Here is a 24,945-nt window from a genome sequence, read left to right as displayed (position 1 = left end):
CGCGACATCACGACAAGGAGATATGTGACATTGCGACAACATAACGAGCAAGGGACGATGTCACTACGAGAGTCGTCAGGACGAGGCGACAATCTCTTGAGGCAAGACCAGGGGCGACGTCATGATGAAGAGAGTCGTGACATCGCGACGATATCTCACCTAATGTAGCCGTGTTTTAGACTCCAAATAAGACTTTTTCTCCCAGTTGGACTCTAATTACTTCAGGGTTATTTTAGTATAATTAGACCTCTAATCTTAGCCTATTTAAAGGGCCTTTGTAACCCTGATTCAAACATGCCAATCAACAAGGGCTTTACTTGAAGGCGACATGTAACACCCTATACTCGACCTGATCGTCGGGTTCGGGATACCAAATGTCACAATTAACTCGAGTTACTTAACAACATTTTTAATTTGATTTATTTACAAACTTAATCAACAACAAATTTAATTCATATTAACCACATAACATTATTCTAATTTCTTATATATCAACATGTTTCGAAATCTAACTTCAAATAACCTTTCTACAATCACTAATACTCTTACAATCATTTTGCCTTACTGCGCATAAACAATTATTTACATGGACTTGAAACATAAGACTTCGTTATAAAATACGCTTAATCAACCCTTGATGCGTAGTCTCTAAGGGTGCCCTTCTATATACATGAAGCAACTATTACGCCTTTCGTGTGAACTTGGCAATGTCTGGTTTGGTCCCTTCCTATAATAACCCTGTCAGCCTTTGATCTTGCATTAAAGGAAACCACTCATAAGTTCAAATGAACTTAGTGAGGTTTCTTACATTAATTATTTATGAATAACTCAATGTTATCACAAGTATAAAGATTTGATGCGCGTAAGTAAACTCCCTGAATTTCTTGTAAACCTTCATAGTTCACTAACGCAAACGACGTCCATACGTTCTTCTTGAACGCAGCATTGGCAGACATATCAGGTTGGTTTTGGACAAAGTAATACTCTTTCTAGAGCCATCATGCTTTCTTATAACTCATGTTGGCTTGTGCATCTCCTCTGGCAGACTCTTAATGGCGGATACATATTTGCATATACTTTGAGAGAAAACCCCATTCCGCCACATATACACACATACAAGGGGTTTCCACATGTTCCTCTTACCTCGCATCTTGGCGAGACATCTTATCATCACGCTTGTCTGCGTTCCCATACACGCTAAAATCATTATGTCAGACTTTTTGCCACGTGAATCATACAGTGATTTCCACTTATATGACCTGACGGGCTTCCATGTTTACTACCTTGACAAATTCCATTCTACCATGAGTCGTATTTGTCCTCCACTGGATTGTATCATGGCTCGCCATGGACTTTCAACTTCGAAGAGTCAATAAGCCTCTTTTGATGTGTCGCTCCGAAGAGCCTGTAGAAACTATCTCCAACTAGTCATCCTTAAGTCCTCTTTTAATTCATCCATTCCTCCATTACACCAAGGTTTTCCTATCTTCAACTACCTAACCAATTATGCAACTTTAAATCCCTGAATCCAGTTTCATGCAAAAGTTTCCAAAGATTTCATAAACCCTTAACTTCTCTTTTTCTCAAATTCACGAACACAGTAAGATTAAGAAGCTTACCAGTTCACTGGATTCATTACATTCCAGACTTAAACCTCATGATCATTATCCCATGTAGTGTTTTCCTCAACTTTCTCTTCTTCGGAGCAACCAAAAAAGACAATGCATAAGAGAAGAAAATGAAACAGAATGGAGAAGAATTCTGCCTATAGAATGATCCTTCTCGCACATATATATATCCTCTTACACATGGTTATCAAAGCCCCAAATAACCATCCAATAATAATCATTTTACCTTTCACTAAGGAACTAGCCGGTTCCAACTTAACTAAACCAGAATTAAAATCCAACTATTTACCATTCAGCCACTAAATTATCCATATTTTTCAGTAGAGCCCACCAAATCTACAAATTATTTCAATTAACTCTTGATCCTTTTTAATTCCAGACTTTAATAAGAATCGGGTGTGACATGACAAGATGTAGTTGCATATAAGTTTTGGTGAAAGTTTTGTGGTAACTATGGAGAGAATTTTATTCTTGAGTTAGGTTTTTATTTTTAGGGTTTGGGTAATGTACGTTTAATACATTTAGGTTTAGTTTTTCCATATTGTACTCTTGTTTGTTTACTCATTTAGTGAAAAGTCAAAGACTCCATTGCTCGTGGTTTTTCCCTTTTTGAGGGTTTTTCAAGTAAAATATTTATGTTCGTTCTTCTCCACTTTAACTATCTTGTTGTTTATATGGGTCGATCCCTAACAACGGTGATGAATCTTAATAAAACATGTTTTTCTTTTTATAAATTGTTTGTATAATTAAGTCTTACTCTTGAATATTGAAAAATGATTAGATATGAAAATTTTTAAAGATTTTTTTAGATTTGTTATTTTTCTTATAAAAGAGCAAGATTTCTCGTATATTTTATTCTTTCACTAAACATCAAGTTTTAAAACAACGGTTGATTAACCCAAGTATCAACCACTGTACTGCATGGACAATAGACAATTTCTTTTATAAGGCCATTTAGTCACAATACATTCAAGGGTGAAGTCAGAAACTTTTTAGAGGGGCAAAAATTAAATTGTAATTTTTACGATAGTAAAAATATAATTTTATCATTTTAGTAGTCTATATCTTTATAAATTTTAAAAGATTAAATCAAATTTATATCATTTTTAAGAGAACTAAAGTGCAATTTTATCTTTACAATTTTAAAATTTTAAAAATTTTAAAAGACATAAATCCATAAACATATGACATAAATGCATAATGCAATTGTGGGTAATTAAAGTTGAACTTTCCTTGTTTAAAGATTAGAACAAAATTGGTGGGTTTTAATAGATGGGTTAATATGATTGGTTTAGGGCCTACCAATCCAGGCCTAGAGTGAAGAAACGGAAGCCGTAAAGTCAGCAATCTACGCCGCAAACCAACTGTAATGGCGTCTTTTACGGGATAACACCCACACCATGATTAATAAAACCCACTCCCACAAGAAACATTGGTCGGCAGTTCCGTAACACCCCAACCTCTCCCCCATTTCACTAAATAATATACGACCGACATACATCTACTACTAGTTGAAATTGAGTTGAATCTAGCTGCTTGCATTTGTTGGTGGGAGGCTGTCTTTTGTACATTCACATGTTGTTAGTACATAAGACATGTGAATTTGGGTCCTACTCCCAAACCAAAGAAAATATAAATGATGCTCTTCTAGGAATCAAGAAATTGCAGGATGATTCTTAACCTGTTTTCTGATTGCTGCACTCACTTACATGACTTTTACTTTTTATGGATAGTTGCGATTATAAAAATAAAACGTTAACAAAAACCGTAATCTTCACTGCTAAGTGCTATGCTATGCAGGTGGCTAAACCAGAAGCGGAAGAGTTGAGTTTAGGCAAAAATCCAGCTTCCTTTTTCTTCTTCTTTGGGTGACAACAAGAATCCTATTCTGATCATCATGCCATACATATGAGAAGAAGTTGGCCTGGGAATATATATATATATAATATATATATTAGGAGTATAAACTTATTGTCTGTCTTTTGTTCCCTTTCCCAACACAACCAAAACCATTCTTTTTAGCACAACACCACATTAATTATATACATACAAGAATCATTTTGAATGGAGAGACATTGAGAAAGAATCTCTTTACTTTTGAATGTGGTTTGGAACTGAAACCCCTTTAAATAATAATCTCAATCACCTCTCATAGATTCCATAAATGGAAGCCTTCATATGTATAATATACAAGGAAAATGAGTCCCCATGTGCCACCATCTTATGATTTACAATTTAGATAATAGTAATGCCATAACCCACTTTTTCTTTTTTACCTGTTTCCTTTGATGCCTCTATTTTTCTTTCAAGTTTGTGTATCTACTTTTGGTCATCCCTTAAAAATCATTTGCCTTTTTTATAAAACAAAAGCTTAGATACTCAGCAATAATTTGTGCCACCACTTTCCCCTCTCACAACAATTCAACTTTCATATATGGTAAAAGGGTTTGGGATTTGCTTCAACAACACAATTTCTTATAGTCCTTCAAATCCAACTGTTAATTTTTTTTGCCCTCTCTGTTCCCTTTTTGCTCATTTCTTGCACAACACAGTTAAAGAAAACATCTCATACAAAGTCTAGTGAAAAAGTGTGAAACTTTTTTTTTTTTTACTGTTTTCTCATACAATAATGTAAAAAAGTAGTAATGACAGCAGCACTGCTTTCCTCCTGATCTAACAATCCATTGGGAGACACCTCAGTGATTTCACTTGAACTTGGTGAAGTAGGTTGAGGAGGACCAAACATAGAGCTGTCTTCCACTGTAAAATCAATACAACTAGGCATGTAGGCTGCTGCTCTAGTAGTCTGACTATTGCTACATATGACTCCATGTTTTTTTGCGTTTCTCTTCCTCTGAATCACTTTGAAAACTACCCAATCCCCATGCCATTCCCTCTTGGTCATCTGCATATATGGAGAATCCATAATTACTATGACGAGTGCTGCAAATGAGCTATGCTACAAAGTTATATTATGTTCATACCTGTGTTTGATCTGCAGAGCCAACAAGACGAAACTGATGCAAGAGCCATCGGGGTTTAGTATCAGTACAAAGCTTCCTTTCACAGAAAATCAAAGCTTGTCTCATCCCAACCACTTGATTAGTACCAGAAGCTAAAATTGGTTTCTCTTTACCAATTGGCTTCCAGTAACCAGAACCAGCTACTACTCTCTTACGTTTCTTGTTGTTACTGTCATTACCATATCTGCTGCTAAAGAAATACCTTTTTTCTTTCACATCACCTGAAAGTGAAACCCACAAATATTAACATCATGATATAGACATAGGTTTCATTAAACTTTAACAAGGCTTTGCATTGAACTTCATTGCCTAACCTGGTAGACTCCAAGGATCAGTCTGAAAAACATCAAACTCAGGAATGACAGAAGCAGGTAAAGGAAGGTTCAAAGCCTTTCTCTTCAAGTAATGAACCACAAGCTCTTCATCTGTAGGACGGAACCTGTAACCAATGGGCATTTTGATCCCTCCATTTACAACAAACCTTTGACCTTCCATGCTTAAAACTTAAAAACTCTCGACAAAGAAAAAAAAAAGACCCTCCTCAACCAGCTAGCTCAAGTTTGTATATATGTTTTAACTTATATGAAATCTCTCAAAGTCCCCAAACTCGAAGCTAGCTTAGCTTATTGAAATCAAGCAAAGTAACCCATGTGGGATTGAAATGTCCAAATAAACCCAAAGCAAAGAAAAGGCAAAAGAACAAAAGGAAGACTTGTAGGGAGAAGAAAGACAGATAGGTTCCTTTTATATATAGAGAGAGGAAAACAACTGCTCTTATTCTGACTCGGAGCTTGGAACTCTTTCCTTGACCGTAATTTAAAAAAAAAAAAAAACCATTGCTTTATGTTGACGGGTCTTTTCTTACAGAAACGTGTAAGAAAACTTCTACCGTTTTTGGTCAAAGCACCCTCTCTCCCTCTCTGCATTTTCTGCAATGAGCCCACTTTGGTGCTAGTTTTCTTTTTAAGTGGAGCCCCTCCCCTCCAAACACATCCAAGGGCACATATCTTTTCTGTAATACTTACTACATCCATTCATTGCATCTCCATCGTCCATTTCAAATACTATCATCTTTACAACATTATGATTATTAGTTCACCCAATTAACTTTTGAAAATGTCTTCCTTAATTCCCTCAACCTCGATCTAATTTAAAAAAGGAAAGATAAGTGTGGATATCATCAATTAGAAGTGTCAATGAAAATAAGGTTAATTGGAAAACAGATTTTTATAAGTGTATGATGAAAGGGAAAACCTTACAGTTCACCCAAAGTGAAAAAGTGGGATCCTTTTATGTTTCCTAAATTCTAATCCTTCAAGCGGATAATGAGATAAAGATTTTGTTGTTAGATTTTATGTTTTGGTTACCCTCCAACTTAATCATGCACATGGACATGGTTGTTACCTCTTACTGTGTTCTGTAATTCTATGTTTTTGGCTTAAAATCAAAGTTTTTGCCCACATCAACATGTTCAAAGCTTAAAAGTTTCGTTTTATTCCCCCAACTACTAGATTTGCTTCATAATTTTGTTGGTTATGGAATATTAATTATCATTTATCTTTTGACTTTTCCATCTTTTTACAGCTTCTATTCCCCACTATTTCTCACTATCATGAGAGTAAAGGGTGAAAAGTTTTAAGACAAGTATATTGTCTTGTGAACAAGACTTGGACAAAAATGGGTGAAACTTGAGATTTTTTTTTTAAACATTTAAATCTTACAATTTATAAATTATGTCTAGATTTATTCTCACTAAAATCTTTTACTTATAAAAAAGTTCAAATATTTGGTGTTATTATGAGAGAAAGGAAAAAGTGAAATATTACATCTAGATTACTACTAATTTACCTTTGTTTACTGCTCCGACTTTTAGGGGAAATAAGCTGGCTACTCCTCTGCAGGTCGATTTGAAATTTGAGAGAGTTTAGATAAAAATATTAGACTTACAAAATGAGATTAGATAAAAGAATTAGTCTCGTTTAAAATAGGGGTCGGGCTTAGGCTTGAATATTCAATGCCTAAGCCTAGCTTGACCAGCCTATCTTTAATTTTATAATACTTTATATTATGTTATTTTTATATATTATGTAATTTATAATACTTTAAAAAAATAAATCTATACTAAATATATAATATTACTCTAATGTAAATAATAAAATAATGTTAAAATGACTATATAAAAGATCTCAATAAATAAAAAATGTATAAAATTATTAAATATTAAAATAATATAATATAAATATTTTTTAAAAATAAAAAATAAAAAAATGAATGAGCTTAAAATGAGTTTGGGTTAGTTTTTTTGCAAATATGAATGAATTTGGGCAAAATTTTAAGCTCATATTTCAAGCTCGACTGAACTTGAACAAACATAAAATATGTTAATATCATACTTAACTCCGACCATAAACTACTCTTTCTTTGTGTAGGTAGGTAATTAATGATTAGAAACCAACTTGAAAGTTGAAACTTATTATAATTAACTACCATTTAAATTATAAAAAAAACATCTGTACTATAAAATATCAAATCTAAGAAAATGGTTTTCTTACATATAGTGTTTAGAGTGTTATTTTCTTTGTATAATTCAAGTATTCAAAACATGTGATAAATATGAATGGTGAGACAAAAACTTTAATACTATTTTGACCCTGAAAAGTGAAATATAGTCAGTCAGTTATGCCCCCATATTTGTTTCTTGGAAATGTGCATCTTAAAGAAGAGTTCCACTAAAAAATGACCACCCATTTCAAAAACAGTCATCCTCATGAAGAAGCAACAATGGCCTCCTCAAGGCCCTAAGTCAACAATGATGATGGATACTTACCCATTCTAAGAAATCCCATGGTTTTTTTCTTTATTTCCTAAAAATCTTTGGTATAATTACATGTTTGTTTGCTCCTAACAATGTCATATCAAGTTCATTTTTGTAATGTCTTTGAAGAGTATCAAACGTACTGTGATTTTGTAAAATATTGAGAAAATGGGTGGTATCATTAATACATTAAAATTTCTTGCGTAATTAAAAATTGGAAGTTTGGTCCTACACAGCTGTTTCACCTTATATTTCTGAACCATGTCTTTCATTTCTATATATTAACATATATCAATAATTGAAATTAGGTATATAGTAGAAGCAAGTTATGCTTGTAGCTAACCTCAGTTTCTTGTCCGCAGAATCTGTAGAGTCAACATAATGACCTGTTTGCATCTTTAATTACAGACTTAATCAAACAATCATCCTTCTTTTTCCATCAATAGAATCAAAGCCTTCCCCTTCAATCTTCTTCCTGCATTCTACTTTATTTTTCTTTTATTACATTTTTTAAAAATTCAATCCAACTATTTTTATTTTTTATTTTTTTAGTGTATAAATACAACTAACCGACTGTATTAAATAATTACCAAATAAAACAAACAAAAAAAAAAAACTCTTCAAAGATTTTAACAAGCACCTGTATCTCTATATTAATTTTTTATGCAAATTAATCAACTTTGTCCCTTTCTCCAGAAAAATGTATCCACTGCTTCTCTAACGGTCGGGACCCAATATCTCAGCTTACTTTTAGAAAGGCATAATGATTTTTTTGCCCTCCAATTTTACAAAAAAATCATTTTAGTCCTTCATGTAATTTTTTTTATCTTTTTAGTCCTTAAATTTGTATTCTTTATCAAAGCACCCCAAAATAGATGCAAAAGTTAATGTTTGTTATCTTTGTTGACCTGGCATACACGTGGATTGTCATGTGAATGACAAATCAACATTTAATTAAAATTTTAAAGTTTTATACTTTTTAAATAATTTTTAATTTTTAAAAATAACTTTTTTGAAGTTTTAAAATTTTAAAAAATTAATTAAATACGAACATGTCATCCACAAGGTAACCCACATCAGCAAAATTAAAAAAATATTATGCCTTATAAAAATTACTTGTCACAAGGAATTGAATGGTTTCTCAAGCACATATATCATGAGGGAAATCAATGTGTAGATATGATATAGTAGCTCGAATCGGGAGCAATTTTTAACAGTAGCAAAATACTGTGGACTTTTGTTTTAATGATATTTTGTGCATCTATATGGAACCTTCAAGTTGTATGAAGAAAGTGTTGAAAGTTGATGTTTATGGCATCCTTTTGCACCCAACTCTGAACAAACATTTAGCATTATTATACAGTTGTCCCGAAACTGGATGGAAAAGAAGGCAAGGCAAAGGCAAATTTTGAGAGTTGAAAAGGGCAGGTGACCAATCACTCCTTTGGTTAAGATGGGATGAAGCCCAAATCCATATTCAGCTCTACACTACACTACGCGTATGCATAGTTTGTGTTCATGTCCATGAAATGATAACACAAGCACAAGTCGTCCGCCATATTTGGGCAAATTGGGCTGTTATTTGTCTACCTCCTATTCCTATACATTCTCCAATCATTTGAATGCTACTGTTCTAGGAAACTTTCTCTCTTTCATTCATCATTCTAACTATAAAACATGTCTATCTTTTAAATTATATGAATAGCCATTTCCCCCTTTTTCTTTTCTATCTATCTATCTATCTATTAATTAAATTAATGTTATAAAAGTTGAAAGGTTAAACCAAAAAATCTTATTAATCAACAAGGTTTATATACAAAGACTTTTCTATGCTAAAGAATGAAAAATAACATAAAAATAATGATTTTTGAGCTTCATACCTTAAGGGTATTATTATTGCGGGTAAGTATTTTATAAGTTTCAGTTTGATAGTTTAAATCTCCCCACGCCCAGATAGTTTAATAATTATTCGCATGTCATATACTGACATACATTCATGGGTCTTGTAGGTGCACCAACAGAGGCGCTCCCAGATTTATGAATCATGCTCACCAAGCAACTGCTCATGGTACATTGGCTCATAACAAAATACGAGAGACAACACTTCAAAAACTTCTTCCAAAAAAATTAGCTCCCTCAACACTATTATAGATAGTTTGTTTTCGTCACCTTTGTCAGTGCTTGCTTTAATGTCATATACAACTTGAAGAAAAGCTAACAAAGTTAAAATTTATCATATTTAAATCGACTTATTTTTTATGAAATTTATTTGGAGTTTATGTTGGTGAATTGAACTCATTATTGAAATCAACTGAGCTAAAATCAAGACAAGTGAAATTTGGATTGAAGACTTTTAATATAATCTAAGTTTCCTTAAAAAGAAGATACCGAGAAGATCTCCGCCATTATGTAGACTATTGAAAATTTGTTTTTGTGGTTATTTTAGTGAAATTAAGTAATTGTAATTAGTTGTAACTTGTTCATATTAACTCTTATATATGCACTAACTAGTTAGGTTAAAGAGACAATTGGAAGTACACTCTTGTCATATAGAAACAGTTTTATTGAGTGAAAATATTTTAAGTAATCTGAATTTAGTCAATCAATTTAGATTTAAGCTCTCAGTGAAAAACTTTTAGAAAAAAAAGTTATCTAAATTGAGTATAAGAGTGAAGCTACTATTTGTTGAGTGAGTATAGGAGCGAAGTTACTGTTTAGTGAATGGGTCTGACTTGTTGAGCAAAGCAAATTAATTCTCTAGGTAAGGTCCCGTAGATATAAGAGGTTCCTAAACTACATGAACAAACCTCTAGTGTCCATCTTTGTTTCCTATTAGTAGTGACTTAGTCTAACTGCAACTTAACAAATATCTAGACTAATATTTGATGGGTAAAAATTAACTTACTTTCAACTTTCACTATTTTGTGTTATAAAAAAATTTCCCTCTTTAACTTTAAAAAATATCCTTTAAGATTAATTTACCTATATTATTATAAAAACCTCAACTAGGCATGAACTAACCAAACATCAACTTAAGGGATGTTTTGATAAATTGAAAAATTAAGTACTAAATTCAAGATATACATTTGTTTTCTTAAAATAAAGTACAGAATAATTAAATTGTTTGATAAATGTAATTTAAAAAATTAAAGATAAAATATTTAAAGGATAATATTAAAAGAATAGAGTAAAAAAAATAGAAATAGTTGAAAAAGAATTTTACCATTTTCCACACTTGTTCATTGAAAAAATTCTATAATTTAATTAAAAAATTAAATCATGAAAATATTAATTTTAGGTGATTTAAAATTTTCTTATCAAATGCCTTAATAAAGAAAAGATTTAAAAACTATTTTAAAAAAATGTAAAATATTACTATAAAGGTGATTTTATATTAACGGACGAGTGATCAACATGTAATAACCTAATAATGTTAGTAGTTATTTTATAACTTTTGATGGAATTATAAGTTTAATGAAAGAGAAATCTAATTAAGCTTAAGAAAGGGGTTATGCTTGATTAACAAATCTTTCTCTTCCTTCATACCATTAGAAGAAAGTAGGGAGGATAGAAACTTTATTAATCTAATGGTTACACTATAGAGTAGTAACTCTTTTATCCTTCATAATGTTACTTGAATTTGGCGACACATCATCGCATGAACTAAGATTGAAAAATCAAGGATTAATATGGATAAAAGAAATTGGAGAATCAAAGGGAGTAAAACATGCTTGCAGCTAAAAAGACTAGAAAGTGAAAATGATATTAGGAATGATTTTCAGAAAACACCAATTTTATCTACAAACATTTGTATGACTGGTTTACAGCCCTTGAAGAGGGAAAAAGAATGGGCAAAAATATGCTGTTAAGGGCAAGACTTAGAATTGTATCAACTCCGGGATTAGCTTTAATAGAAAGGAGAGCTCTTTCTGTGAGAATTGAAGCTTTGAATTTGCCTCACTCTCCCCTTTCCCTTCTGTAGTCATCTCTTTGGCTGGCTTTATCATATCATCCACTGTCTGTGAGATCTCTTCAACAAAATCAACTATCACCCCATCAATTCCCATTAAATATTGCATGTGCACTGCCTCAGGCACATTGCTGCAGTAACAATAACAATTTTCATTGTTAGATATAATTAAGAACCTTCCATGCATCAGCATTGTATTGGAAATTTAGTAACTTACTTGAGTTTCCCATATGTGAGGAGAGAGAGGTTGGAGTCTTTGATCTTAGGCACTGCTCCTGGATCTTTAAATACCCCTTTTATCTCTGAAACAATCCCCTGTAAACCACCTTCCAAGCACACCTTCATGGCTTCCCCCAGTGAGTTCCTTCTAACATCATAGTAAATTGATGCCCCACCTTCTGTCAAGAAGTAAACCTGTTGATTTTTTTTTTCCAACATAAAAAACATTAGTAAAACAACATCCTACCAACTCAATCAAGCAGCTACGGTCCTTACAGGATAGTTGTTCTGCAACTTCCTAACAAGTTGAGCTGCATCAGGCTGAAAGGTGGAGAAGATTATAGGCCTATCTCTGGCAAACTCAAACACCACCTGTAAGATAACTTGGAGAATATGGAGGAGATGGTCTTGCTGATAAACAGCAAAGTCATCAAATTTCAACTCAATATTGAAACCTAAAGAAGGTTCCACATTCTGGAAAGCATCTTGTAATGTACAAAGTGAATCATCAGTTTCAACATTCCATTTAACGAATTTCCCATCCTTTGTTTTCCTATATAAACATTTCCCTTCTTTCCCTGCTTCTTTCTGGGGTCCATAACAAAGAAATTCAGCTAAACACAATTCTGTGACTTTTTTCTCGAATATAGTACCCTGCAATACCACACAGTAAATAAAAATTGAACCTTTGAAGGAACATATGGTGCATAAAGTATAGAAACCAAAGACGAGAAAAGTGAACATACATTCTCTTCAGTCAGGATAAAGTCGTCATGAAAAATGACAGGGCAGTCATCTTTTGTTACCTACAAAAAACCACAATGGCTTGCTTTATTTATTTTTTTACCGTGATAAAATCTTTTTTTATTTCATTTGAAGGAAAACAAACACACACCATCAGTGATCTTTTACTTGAAACAGCAAAAATCTATAAGAAAAAAGAAGCGGGCCTTGCACGGCGCCTACCGACACAACAACGTGGGTTCATTCATGTGTAAGATTCAAAGAAGAAGAAACCCAGAAAAAAAGGAATGAATGAATGGTTACCTGAACATCAAATTCAATGAAGTCAAGGGGAAATTTAGCAGCAGAGTTGAAGGAGAGAATGGAGTTCTCTTTGATGGCTTTCATTCTAGAATCAGAACTCTGTAAAATGTTCATGCCATGTCCTCTATGCCCTATCACCATAAACTTTGGTATCCTAAACGATGATGCTCTGTTCAAATCCAACCCTATAACACACACAAGCAAAACAAAAGGTCTCAATCATATCATTCAATCAACATAGAGAACAATGAACAAACAAAAATTACCTTTGGAAAAACAGGTGGAGTAGATTTCTGGGACATGGTCGAGGTTTGGCAGGTTGGACAAATGAAGGATTGTTTTAAGAGCCATTGTTGTTGTTATAATAAAAACTAAAAGGCTACTACAAGAAATTAAAGGAACAAGGAGGGAGGGAGGGATTGTTTGAATTGTTGCCAAAGAACAAGTGTGGTATTTAAGGAGGGGACAAGATATGTGTATAGGGAATATTCAGTCCTACATATAACATATTCCCTCCAACTTTGTGTGCCTTCGACATATTCTCCGTTATATCACAGCTCATTGCGTTGTAACACAGTTATTTATCTGCTACTCCCGGGTGCATGACAATTGTCGGTGGAACTCCTCAACGCTCTCAATTAGGACTATCATTGGTTAATTTTAGATCATAGCTTAAAAGAGTTAACTCCTCAACGTTTAAGTTATAGAACAGCTAGGAGAGACGTGGAAGGCCATAATTGGATAAGATAATGTTGATAACAGGTACACGATAGCCAAGCTTAACTAGGAATATAATATCATAAAAACTATATATAGTTGGATATATAGATAGGAAAAGGGAATGCATGGGTGGATGATGGGGAGCGTTGCCAATTTGGCATGACGTGTTTCCAGGGTAGACTGAAAAGGCCTGTTAATTGGTTAATTAATGGTTAGGGACTTATTTAGTTATAAGGTTAACAGGTTTAGGATTCAATAAAATACAAATAAAAATATTACTTAAATATATATGGTAATAATTTATAAAATTTTGAATTAGTAACAATCAAATTGTATTTTTGATCTTCAAAAACGATAAAAATTTGATTTAATTTTTTAAAAATTATAAATATATAGACTATTAAAATGATGAAATTCGTAAAAGTATATAATCTAATTCTGACTAAATTTTTTTTCAGATATTAATTGATTATATGGTTTGGGAATTAGGCAAGCATGTGCTTTGCAGTTTTGATTTGTATTGTTTGTCAGCAGGTAGATATATTACATAATAGCGTAAATGTTGGATCTGAAGACGTGTCAGGGACGTGAAATTATTTGGATTAAGTAATTTCTTGGAATGAAGTAGCTAAGATTACATCACGTGCTTTTATTTTGAGTGATTAATATTCAATAGTACTTTAATTACGTTAGGATTAAGATTGTTAAATAATGTTTATTGAATGATGAATTATTGATTTGGTCATAATTAGCATATATAGACTTTTGTTTAAAGCAAATAATTAGCATATTAGCGTTGAATCAATTAGATCGTTCGCTTATTAATAAATTATTAAAATTTATAAAAATAAAAGAGAAGATTGGTCCAACTGATTCAATAAAATTTCTTGTCTAGTTCAATTAATCCTAATTGGTTCATGTGTCAATCAGTTAGGGTAAAGTCAAAATAAATTTTCTTTTGGGGAGTGGAATTGTGTTATGAATTTTATTGAGAGTTAAAATATAATTTCATCATTGTATTAGCTTATATGTTTATAATTTTTAAAGAAATAAATTAAAAATTTATCATTTGGGGGGCAAAGTGTAATTTGATCATTTACTAATTGATAAATTTATTGCATTGCAGTACTAACAAGGCAGCGAAGCGAAACCTACCCATTTGTCATTAGTTTTGTTTCAACTATCATGTAGTGTTGGATCCTCTTCTAATTCAGTTGCTGCTTTCTTTATTGTTGGGATCCAATCATATCAATATTAGTCATTTCTCCAATTTCAATTCATCTAAAACTGGTTGTGGATGTCAATAACTTAGCATTAAATTCATTTTATGTGGTAGAAAGACTGTTTATGTGTGGTTGTCATTCAACAGTTGATAAGAGGAGAGCACAATCTGATTCAGCAACCAATGTGTTCTCTTGGGATGCATACCATCTGCCAATGGGATGGTGTAGCTAGCTAGCTAATTAAGATCCCAAAAGGAGACCCACACCAACTATTTCAACTTCATCAGCCACAAATACTTTGTAGATTTGAAACCAAAAATAATCTAATCAATTTGAATTAACCCAACTCAAGAGAAGAGATTGTATTAAACTGTGATTCCACGTCATCTCGGAGAATGACAAATCAGCTTTTTTTTTCTCTTGAAAACATTCAAATTCAACTAAAAATACTATAAATCAAAAGAAAAAAAAAACCGATTTGTCATTCTCCTATTAAAAAGGGATAGGAATAACATGGAATCACAGTTTCATATAATTCTTTCTCTTGAACTTACTATGCTCAATCTATAAATTTACTATTTGACCCTTTGTTTATACTTCTTTTAGTAGAGAGTTGAGTTGGAAGTTAAAGGTTAGAGGCACCAGAGTTTAAATTGCTTAAGTTAACAGAGTGTGTATTATGATGGTAAAAACTAAGAGAAGTATTTAGATAAAATATTACCTAACGATTACAGTTTTTATAATGTTTTGGGCAAAATGAATTATCGATTTATTTTGAAATATTTCATTAAATATTTTTTTTTAGATTTTGGTATTGAATTAAATTACAATTTGAGAGAAGAGGAATAAAGTAAGTCTTATTTGAAGTTATTTAATTTAAGTCTTTTAGAAAATTATGTATTTAGAACCAAAATAATAAAACTTTTGATTTAATTTAAGTCTTTTAAACCCGATAAGGATATCAAATAGGTATCAATTTCTTTTTTCTTTTCTTTTTAAATAAAAATATATATTTTTCAGATTATAAGACCATTTTCACATCCCAAAGATTAAATAAAAGTCTTAATTATGGTACCTGTTTATATTATTTCTACAATTAAAGATATTGCATTTGAATTTTAGGATCTTGAGTATTGTGGATTTAAATATTATTAAAACCATGTCATAGTGACATTACATGATGTTGGGCTCTGCTATATGTTATGTTTTTTTTCATTTTATACATATTACATTTTTCTATTAAATCTTAAATTTGGTTTTTCTTTTGATTTCTCAATTTTTTAATTTTTTAAAAAATATAAGACTCTAAAAGGAAAAAAGAAATGAGATAGATATAAAAATACATATCAAATGTATGCTATCTATAGAGCATTTTGGTTCATGTAGAAGATGAAGGTGTCATCAGGATGGCATTGAGACAGCTGCTTTTGTGGGACACCAATATTCATTCAAGCAAAGTCTAATTGTTGACCTACTGACAGCCCATCTGCCATTGCCAAACTTGCCAATCAGCAGCACCCCGTCAATGAACATAATCTCACAAAGAGACGGAGAAAGAGGTGAAATGAACACTATAAGACACTAAAATGAATCCACAAGGACAAATACACAATTAGGAACAAGTAATTCCACAAATACAAAATCAAACCTCACTCTTATACCGCACCACACCAGCTCTGTTCTTCCTCAGAGCACAAGGCTCAAAACATTTCTCCCCATAAAGCACAACATTGAGGGAGCATGTTAAGCAACCTTAGCAATGATTTCCATATTTGCCACTCGATATTTCATCATTGGTTACGTCTAAGGCTTCTAAGTTGCCAAGCTCCTGCTGCTACTCCTAACTGCTCGATTTGAGTCCCCCACTCTAGCTGCCAAAGAAACAACTTCCGACGGCATTTCCCAGCTACCACTTTTTCTACCTCAGTTAGATTGCCTGGGATGTATACCAGCATGGTCACCCGTGTCATCTGCTGTACTAGTTTCTGGAGTCAATTCTCCTAATTCATCCTCCTTAACATTTACACGTTCACCTGTTAGTTGCCCTTAACAATGATCAATGCTAGCCCCATATCACCCCACACACCTTTCCTACCCATTTCTATGTCACCCACAACATTCCCCATATTTGGACTCATAAAATCACCAGGTCGTGTTGGTAACACAGGTTCCCTGGGTACCTTTGCCCTGAAGTTGTTCTTGGATAAGGGAATGCTAGAACAAATATCTCTTTGAAATTCTCAATCACTCCTTTTCTATAGAGGTTTGCTCAATGATCATATCCATATCTGAAATTCTCATACATTGTCTGTAGAAGCAAGATACCGCGATTATTACGCCAATCTAACAAATAAACTAAGGTAACAATGTTTTAATGGACTCATTGTCATGGCATACTTATGATAAGAGAAGACGAGTATCTTACCTGATTTGTACTGATTAGGTACAAATGGAAGGCAGTCAAACCACCAACAAACCACATTGAGATGAATGTGTAAACTATTAAAACTATGGAAGTTGGAGTTTGAATCATGGCTCTCCAAGTTGTTGTCTCCTCTGATGCCATGATCCTTCTAATGTACACCCAACTGAATCCAAATACATACATACAAAGAAGGGTTGTAGAGAACACAAACATGAAGAAGAACCGATAGTCTTGCTGCAAAACACAATAAAATTACCATGAGTTTCGTACATAATATGAGAAAAGAGAAAATCAGAAGTTATCAAATTAAAGAAATCTAACCACTATTAATTTAAAAATTCTGCAACCACAAACACGTAAAAACTAAGCAAGGTTCCTGCATAGATTTAGGCTTCCTGGTGTCACAGATTGGCTGAATGGTGAAGGCAAAATAACTACAATGAACAAGTTCCAATAGCAAGACCGCCCTCTTCAACAAATTTCTCCAAGATAAATACAAGCATGTCATAAATTTGCCACTTTGAGCTTTCCCCATACGATTATGACCTCTAGAAAAAAATTATGGATAGGAATATAGCAAAACATGTCATTGTCCTCTTCAATTCCGGTTGTGTATCCAAACCATAAGTAGTACTGCTAAGATCAGTCAAAACTACTTGGCATAATGCAGCACAAACATGTGGAAATGCAGTCACAAGATGGAGGCTTCTTGTTTTGATATGTTCAATTTCCTTTCATCGATGGGAGGGCAGATCCTTCTTTGCATATTAAAGCATAGGACATTATTCTAAAGAAAAAGATAGCATACCAGTCTGATACATTGCCTGACCCAAGGACAGTGGTGATCAAATTGTTCACCGCCACTTATTTAATGCATGGCAATCGTAACTGTGGAGTTTGAACAGCACCAACATCTACATTCCCATTAAAACCTTCTGGCTCTGGAGGGTGTGCATTGCGCGATATTATACCAGGATCTCCTCCAGATGTTAGTAGCAGAAGAACTAAATCATGAAAGAGACAAAACACATTTATGAGCATCAAGTTCTGCTGGTTCTACAAAACTCAAACAAATGCATTCTAAAAGCCAAGGAGAATTTTTTGGCTTGTACATCTAAGACACCATTCAGATATTCGAAAACAAGGTAGCGGTGCCTATGGCCATCCAGAAAGTCAGGCCAACTGACACTCCATGCAATTCCGAATGTTATTTGCCCCAATAATTAAGGCAATCAAACAATACCAATAATAAGCCAAGAGAACCAGCTGAGCATTTAGGACCCCTCAAGGACAAACCAAAAAGAGAGAGCAAAGATCACAAAGCTTAATTTACTTTATATGGTAGAATTTTTGTACCATCAGTAAATGCAAACCTGATCAATACTGCTATGCAACAGTTCATACTATAATTAACTACACAACAAAGAGGACTATAAATCATCACCTGCCAAATGAAGAATATTATGAACTAACTCTAAATATCCATCATCTTCCTAACAAATAACAAAAATTTGGCATAAATTATATAGCAACTGATTGAAAGATTAAATTGTAAAGATACTTGCATAATGAGTGAAGAGAACAGCAAAAGCCATAATTGAAATACCCAAGTGATGAGAAAAATTCTGGCAACAAACACACAGAAAATGGACACTGGAGCTACTATAAGTAAAATAGTCAGCCTTAATGAATAAACCTCCCTTTAAATAAAAATCTCTGCAAACATTTTAAAAGAGAAAAAAACAGTAAATATGATGTTTTGCAAAATAAAAAAGTTGTGTCTTTTTAGTTAGTAACTATAATTGAATTAGTGTATAAATAGAAAGGAAAGATGGAAATGAAGGATTTTGAAGTCCAAAGAAGTAATAAGACTCAAAACCTCTAGAAAAAGGGATTAAATAGCAAAAAACAGGAGAATCTTCCATTGTTGCCTTTCCAAGTTTGGTAAACCCATAAATCACCTGACCCACCGCCGGATCCGATCCATGGGGTGGTAGCACCACATACATCTTTCTGTGGTTTACTCTCAGAACAGGAAGGTAAAAAATGTAGGTTTAAGGGGGAAAAAGAGGTTCTTAGTTGAGAAGAGAAAGGACAAGATAGGAGTGAGTCAGAGCGGGGAGAGATGAGGCTTTTGGGCACATAATGTGTTTTTCAGGAATGGGTGGTTGGACCAACACATTTCTGGTTTCTTTCTTAGGTGTTAAGATGAGTTTCCCAAATTATTTGTATTTTTATCAATAAAACTTTTCAAATGTTTAGCTAAGCAATCATCTGAAACAACAGTCGATACTTTTTCTCCAAATAATAGAATGGGAAATCTTTTTCAGCAAAAAGATAATATTAAACGATTAATAAAATACATTTTAATTTATGTCGCATCCATATTAACACTAAATATATGAAATTAGCAAAATTCTCAGGGTATGTGTGAAATTAGCAAAGATTTCCAGGTGTCTGCCTGGAATATGATATGAATCAACTCAAAAATAATGTATAGAACGAGGCAAAGAATTGCAATTACATCTTTATACGTATGTAACAATTTTCACAGTATTTTTCCTAGCACTACAATATGAACGAAGTTGATTTTCATCTATTCTTCCATTCTCCGAGAGTTGGACACCGTATTGTTCCAACCTGCTAATATCGCGTGGTATGGGCGATTGCCAAACCCCCTCCCACCATGCCGGAGGTAGAAGTGGCGTGAAAGCACACTGATTTGACTGCCCCCGACAACTCAACGGCCCTGCGAATCGGTTCCATACATGCCCCCATCCCACTTGAAGATTCAATCCTTCTGCCAATAAATTACTCTGGAAGCTGCTTAGGAAAGAAAAACCTGAAGATGTCGAATTTTCCCCTGAACATTACAATCAAGAAGTTATAAGATACCGTTTCATCGATGAGTACATTCCACCTAAATAAGCTGTTAGAAACATGAGCCATTAATGCAGGGAGCAACATGTCCTTACCTATACTGTTTGCTGCAGCTAGTGCAGCTATTAACTGAGCGTACGTAGTCCCGACACGTTTGTGTGCCCCAGAAATAACCGCATGTTTTGCGCGAGATGCAAGAAAGAAGTCCACGAAAGCAACCCATCTGGGTGCCGGACCCCAATCTTTCACTCTGAAGTCCAAATTTTTCGATGCATCAGTATTATATGATACATTGCCTCCGAAAAGTTCATAATCAAAAATAAGAACCTGAAGAAAAAGTGCAACTAGATCAGTATCTCTTATTATCCATTTTAAGAATGTTTCTATTAATTTAGATCTAGTTTCATTTAGGGGCTGGGGGTGGGGATTCCAAGTGTATTACCTCAGAAAATCCACTTATATTTGGTACAATGCTTTTAACAAAAGATGGGGTATCAGATACTACAACCACCCTGGGTCTTGACCCAAGCTGTAAGTTGCTTGTTGCTTGTTTGAGGCAGTATAATGCAGCCTGTGCGGCTCTTATAGACCTGACAAGAACCATTCATAAGCATTTAAATACCCTCCAGATGCTTAATTATAATCTTCGAGATGGTCAAGTGTGATTTTAAAGAACAAGCAATTTAATATCACCAGCATACCTATTCATAAGCATCCGCATGTGCAATGTAATATCAGGTTCCCTACCACCACCAAGAACCCAATTAACTGCTTCCTCAACATCTCTTGAAGGAGAAATCAAAATGCTCATCAGTTCACCAAATACATTAGGTCGCCATTGAAGTGATTCCGGTCTTCCAAATAACTCAGTTGCAGCATCCCTCATATCAGGATGTATGTTCTTCAAAAAAAATTGAGCTCCTACTGCATCTGTGGTACCTTGATACCTAAAGTATTATTATAGCAGTTAATTATAGACAACATCCACAAAAATTCAAGGGCAATTCATATCAATACAGTTCACACCCTACCATATAATAGGTTGGGGCCATGTCCTCCAATTGCCACACAGAGCATTTGTTTTTGCCGGCTTCTCAAAATCATCAATCCTCATTACCAGATGCCTTCCATAATTTTCTACACAGCCATGTTGTCTCCATAGATGCTTCACTTCTCTCAAGGTAAAGGTGATATTGGAATACAAAATGTAATCCCCAAAAGGATATTTACCCCTAAAGAAAGAAAGGTAAAAATGTAAGTCAACGCAAGAAAAGCATGAAGAAAGCCACAACGGCATATGAGATGCAAACAAATTGGAGTCAGTTTCCAGACAATTTATATGGTAGGAGCATTACAAAAGCATATCCCCTAAAACAATAAGTATACAAATAAGAACATATAAACACAAAACAGAAAGGATTAAGAAAGGACCAATATGCCTGGTTTGCCCAATGATCAGCGACCGATTCAACATTATACTCAATGCTGCAGCAGTTAATATCTTATACATTTCATTCCCAAAACCAGCTTCGGACGCTTTCCCTATCACAAACCCGTGTTTACAGAACTGCTCTGGAGGAAGCTCACGAATTCTTGGAGCGCCTGAAATTGGAAATTTTACATGTAATTTTCCTCCTATGTATTTATGTATGTTGTATATAAACGGTCTTCGCCTTCTTTCAAAAGGAATTGATCTTATATATAATTAAAAAAAGAATTTCCACATCAAAATTTCAAGAAAATGGAACCTAGAGTTCTTCTTGAACAGTTCCCATAGGGCGGGTGAACAATATTAAAAATCAATAGATGTAATTTGATTAAGGTTAATTTTAACCTTAAATTATTCTCTCCTAATTTGAAATTCCAAAGGAAATATTAATTCTCCAGAAAGAAAAATAAATGGAAAGGGAACGTGTTTCTTTTTTAAATTAACAGTGGGAATCCAGGTAAAGATCATAAAGAAAAGGAAAAGTAATTACCATTCATAGAAAAGTGACGTCGAATAATGCTTCGAACCCTACGAGTCTCCTTCAAAATCTTGCCTTCAAAAACCTTACCCATTTCCTCCACCGTCGCACAGTTCTTGGCAGGAGATTTCGTGGGCGGCTGGGCAGAAGAAGAAAAAAAGGCGTCCCTAAGCTCCCTGAGCGCTAGCTGGGCAGGCAAATCCAGCATTGCTCCGTCAGCGGCCGTCGTCAAATGCGGTGCATCGACGGATCTTAGATTGAGGAGAAGCCAGCTGATGAAAGTAAAGGCTGCGCAGAGAATCAGAAACCACCGCACGGAAGATCGCTTCCTCCTCGAAATGCCATATCTCATCTTCTCCTTTTTCTCCTCGATGATAATTTTTGGAGTTTCAAGTGTAGAGTGGAGGTTGGTTTGGATTTTTTTTTTTTTATATATAATCAATCAAGATTTATAATAACATGATTTACAAGATTTGCCAGCGACACCACCCTAGTTTTTCAAAAAATGTTCCTTTTTATCAATGGCAAAATATTGTTATTTTTCTTTTCTTTGATTTTAATCCGGCATAACTAATATTTAGTCCTTCAATTTTATAATTTTTTCACTTTGGTCTGTGAATTTGTTTTGTCCCTATTAGTCTTAAAATTCGGTAGCTTTTTCTGATTTATGAGATTATATCATGCAATCAATTGAATTCTTTTTAAAATAAAATAATTTAATTATAATTTTCGATATTTGATATTTTTTTATATTTTCAAATGATGATATGACACAATTTAATAATGTCATGTCACAATACTTTAACGAAATCTAAATTTAGAAACTAAACCTGGAGTTTTGAGACTAATATGAGCCAAAAAAATATTAAGGATCAAAACAGAAAAAATTATCAAGTTCAAACTGGGGCCCGTGACACTGGCAGGGGCCTCGGCCCTCCTAAAATGAAAATTTTTTCATATGCCCCCTTTAAAATTTTTAAAATTTTAAATTAATAAAGGTAGAATTGTACTTTGGCTTGCCCTAAAAATATAAAAATTTGATTTAATTCTTTAAAAATTATAAAGATATAGTCTATTAAAATGATGGAATTATATTTTTTGTATCATAAAATTATAATTTAATTTCGATCTACCAAAAAAAATTTCTGGTTTAACCACAATGTTAAATATATTTTTAAAAAATTTAAATATATTATAAGGACGCTTATAGAAAAAAAAAATTATCTCAAAGAGAGTGAACAAAATAATTACCCATTTTTATATTATAATATTTTTAGTTTGACTAATAATGAGAGAATGAAATTAGGAGCACGATTTTCATCTTTTCTCTCATCCCTCTTTTTTGTTTCCATAAAGAGAGAGTTTTATCGCATGATTGATTGTTTGGTCGCCTGGTTGACACCACTCAACCCCCCACTTCAGTTGCCATCTTTTTCTCTTTCGCATCTATCATGCTTTCTCTCACCATTGTTTGTTGTTTATTTTCTTTTTTAGTAAGCTTCTTAGGGTAGCTGACTCATGTTTCCTTCGTCATAGATGGGTTCTCTATCGGTTAGGAAGGGGGATGATGAGGTACCCTACAACCTTTAATTTGGATGGAGCCCAATTCTTCTATGGATTTCTCATTTGACCATCAATGGTTCATGGGTCCTAATTGTGCTAAAAAAACCAAGAGGGGGTTGAATTAGAATTTTTAAAATCTCAAAAGAAAGGTAAAGAAATTAAAAATAAATCGACACGATGATTTATAATGGTTTGGCCTTAATTGTTGACTTTTATTACCTTAACCTCACTTGCCAAGGATTTTTTTAAATATTGTAGTGTTCTTGAGGTATATTATATCACATGATGAGTTTATAGTTGTTTGGAGCAATTGAGGGTGAAATATAACCATTTAAAAATAAAAAAATCTTGTTAAATTTCAAGCCTAGACAATTAGGTATTGAAATCATAAAGGTAGGTATAAGTACTTCTAGGTTAGGCATTAGTACCTCAAGAATAGATATTGATACTTCTGGATCAGGTATCAATGCCTCAAAAATATGTATCAATACCTTGCCCCTCCAGAAGGTATATGTAACACCTTACATCTGATTCGAACAACGATCAGATATAGAGCACCACATTCGTTGTCGAAGCAACTCAAAAAATCACTCATAAAATCAATTTACAAATAGAATTGAGTTCTATACATATATACAATATATCATAAGATTACAGATCAGTACTAGTAAATAGTGAGCTCAAATGGGCCCTAACACAACGTTTCAGGGCCAAACTTGGTAAAAAAAGGAGTTAGGTCTCAAAATATCAAGACAAGGTATGTTTTCCTGAGACAAAATGTCCATGTCTCGAGACTTGAAACCTTTGGAACCAAATTTTAGCTACGGGCTTACATGTCTTGAGACTCGGCCTATCATATCCTAATACATGCATGCTATGTCTTGAGATATGCACCCAAGCATGCATGTTTCACACAATTTTGTTCATTCTGTCTCGAGACATAAGCCTAGAAATGTAGAAAAATAAGATGTTAAGTCATGCAATCATGATCCTAAATGTTTCCTAATATGTTAGACACTAAACCAAAGGTACTCGAATAAATTTAGCATACTAAAACAAGTTCAAGACATGTAAATTCATACTAAAAAGACATAGTATAACAAAATTTGACTAAATAAGTAATTAAAAAGCAACTTAAACAAATATTCATTTCATAAAATCCTTATCTAAAATGTGAAATAAGAGTATCAAATACAACCCAATAGTGCTAAGTGCATGCCAAAATTATCTAGAAAACAAAGTGCCATTGCAAGAAGTATTTGATATGTTGAGACTCTAATGATCAATGATGCTCAACCACAAAATCTGCTCCAAACATACTTGAAACTTGCTCACAGAACAATAATCTAAACACTAAGTTACATGTAACAACAACAATAACAAATATTGAGGCATTACATCATCCATCCACAATTGAAACAATATATTAGTGTCACGGGGCTAGAACTCTAGTCTTGCAATCTGT

The 24,945-nt window shown here is 33.4% G+C and overlaps 4 protein-coding genes across 14 annotated transcripts; all 4 read right to left on the bottom strand.

The window, feature by feature from the left end:
- Positions 1 to 4,081: 4,081 nt before the first annotated feature.
- Positions 4,082 to 5,385, bottom strand: LOC105769867 (NAC domain-containing protein 83). The gene is made up of 3 exons (XM_012590813.2): positions 4,966 to 5,385; positions 4,613 to 4,872; positions 4,082 to 4,533 (listed from the first exon to the last, which is right to left on the bottom strand). The coding sequence occupies exons 1-3, from the start codon at positions 5,144 to 5,146 to the stop codon at positions 4,237 to 4,239; spliced, it is 738 nt and encodes a 245-aa protein (XP_012446267.1). The 5' UTR covers positions 5,147 to 5,385; the 3' UTR covers positions 4,082 to 4,236.
- A 5,825-nt stretch (positions 5,386 to 11,210) lies between these two features.
- Positions 11,211 to 13,362, bottom strand: LOC105769937 (glycerophosphodiester phosphodiesterase GDPD2). Its single transcript, XM_012590917.2, has 6 exons — positions 12,969 to 13,362; positions 12,703 to 12,887; positions 12,402 to 12,461; positions 11,932 to 12,309; positions 11,654 to 11,850; positions 11,211 to 11,567 (listed from the first exon to the last, which is right to left on the bottom strand). The coding sequence occupies exons 1-6, from the start codon at positions 13,051 to 13,053 to the stop codon at positions 11,345 to 11,347; spliced, it is 1,128 nt and encodes a 375-aa protein (XP_012446371.1). The 5' UTR covers positions 13,054 to 13,362; the 3' UTR covers positions 11,211 to 11,344.
- A 2,589-nt stretch (positions 13,363 to 15,951) lies between these two features.
- Positions 15,952 to 18,111, bottom strand: LOC105769945 (probable protein S-acyltransferase 7). The gene is given in 6 exon segments (XM_012590928.2): positions 15,952 to 16,705; positions 16,708 to 16,866; positions 16,869 to 16,953; positions 17,071 to 17,304; positions 17,879 to 17,922; positions 17,925 to 18,111. Coding segments are annotated over 6 exon segments (957 nt in total). The 3' UTR covers positions 15,952 to 16,457.
- Positions 15,952 to 22,402, bottom strand: LOC105769930 (uncharacterized). 11 transcript variants are annotated; one of them, XM_052633430.1, is made up of 10 exons: positions 21,930 to 22,402; positions 21,390 to 21,552; positions 20,982 to 21,182; positions 20,652 to 20,897; positions 20,393 to 20,540; positions 20,046 to 20,277; positions 17,879 to 19,933; positions 17,392 to 17,446; positions 17,071 to 17,304; positions 15,952 to 16,953 (listed from the first exon to the last, which is right to left on the bottom strand). In XM_052633430.1, exons 1-7 carry the CDS (start codon positions 22,267 to 22,269, stop codon positions 19,599 to 19,601), a joined length of 1,665 nt encoding a protein of 554 aa, XP_052489390.1. In that variant the 5' UTR covers positions 22,270 to 22,402; the 3' UTR covers positions 15,952 to 16,953; positions 17,071 to 17,304; positions 17,392 to 17,446; positions 17,879 to 19,598. The 11 variants fall into 11 exon arrangements, with proteins under 11 accessions (XP_052489390.1, XP_052489388.1, XP_052489382.1 ...); XM_052633428.1 differs by having other exon boundaries at positions 17,071 to 18,074; positions 18,677 to 18,786; positions 18,950 to 19,933; XM_052633422.1 differs by having other exon boundaries at positions 17,392 to 19,933.
- Positions 22,403 to 24,945: the final 2,543 nt, after the last annotated feature.

This window comes from Gossypium raimondii, chromosome 7 (genome assembly GCF_025698545.1).
Source record: "Gossypium raimondii isolate GPD5lz chromosome 7, ASM2569854v1, whole genome shotgun sequence".
Classification (NCBI taxonomy): Eukaryota; Viridiplantae; Streptophyta; class Magnoliopsida; order Malvales; family Malvaceae; genus Gossypium; species Gossypium raimondii.
The sequence above is the reverse complement of the archived record's forward strand: the minus strand, read 5'-3'. Positions and strand labels throughout refer to the sequence as shown.

Excerpts from the sequence above, each read along its gene's own strand:
- LOC105769937 (XM_012590917.2), bottom strand. The coding sequence starts at position 13,053 with ATGGCTCTTAAAACAATCCTTCATTTGTCCAACCTGCCAAACCTCGAC. Across the intron at positions 12,888-12,968 it reads CTCCACCTGTTTTTCCAAAG|GGTTGGATTTGAACAGAGCA; the intron begins GTAATTTTTGTT and ends TGTGTGTTATAG. Across the intron at positions 11,851-11,931 it reads AGTTGCAGAACAACTATCCT|GTTTACTTCTTGACAGAAGG; the intron begins GTAAGGACCGTA and ends AAAAATCAACAG.
- LOC105769867 (XM_012590813.2), bottom strand. The coding sequence starts at position 5,146 with ATGGAAGGTCAAAGGTTTGTTGTAAATGGAGGGATCAAAATGCCCATT. Across the intron at positions 4,873-4,965 it reads TGATCCTTGGAGTCTACCAG|GTGATGTGAAAGAAAAAAGG; the intron begins GTTAGGCAATGA and ends TTTCACTTTCAG. Across the intron at positions 4,534-4,612 it reads GCTCTGCAGATCAAACACAG|ATGACCAAGAGGGAATGGCA; the intron begins GTATGAACATAA and ends CCATATATGCAG.
- LOC105769930 (XM_012590907.2), bottom strand. The coding sequence starts at position 22,269 with ATGAGATATGGCATTTCGAGGAGGAAGCGATCTTCCGTGCGGTGGTTT. Across the intron at positions 20,541-20,651 it reads ATGCGGATGCTTATGAATAG|GTCTATAAGAGCCGCACAGG; the intron begins GTATGCTGGTGA and ends GGTTCTTGTCAG. Across the intron at positions 20,278-20,392 it reads ATATAAGTGGATTTTCTGAG|GTTCTTATTTTTGATTATGA; the intron begins GTAATACACTTG and ends CTTTTTCTTCAG.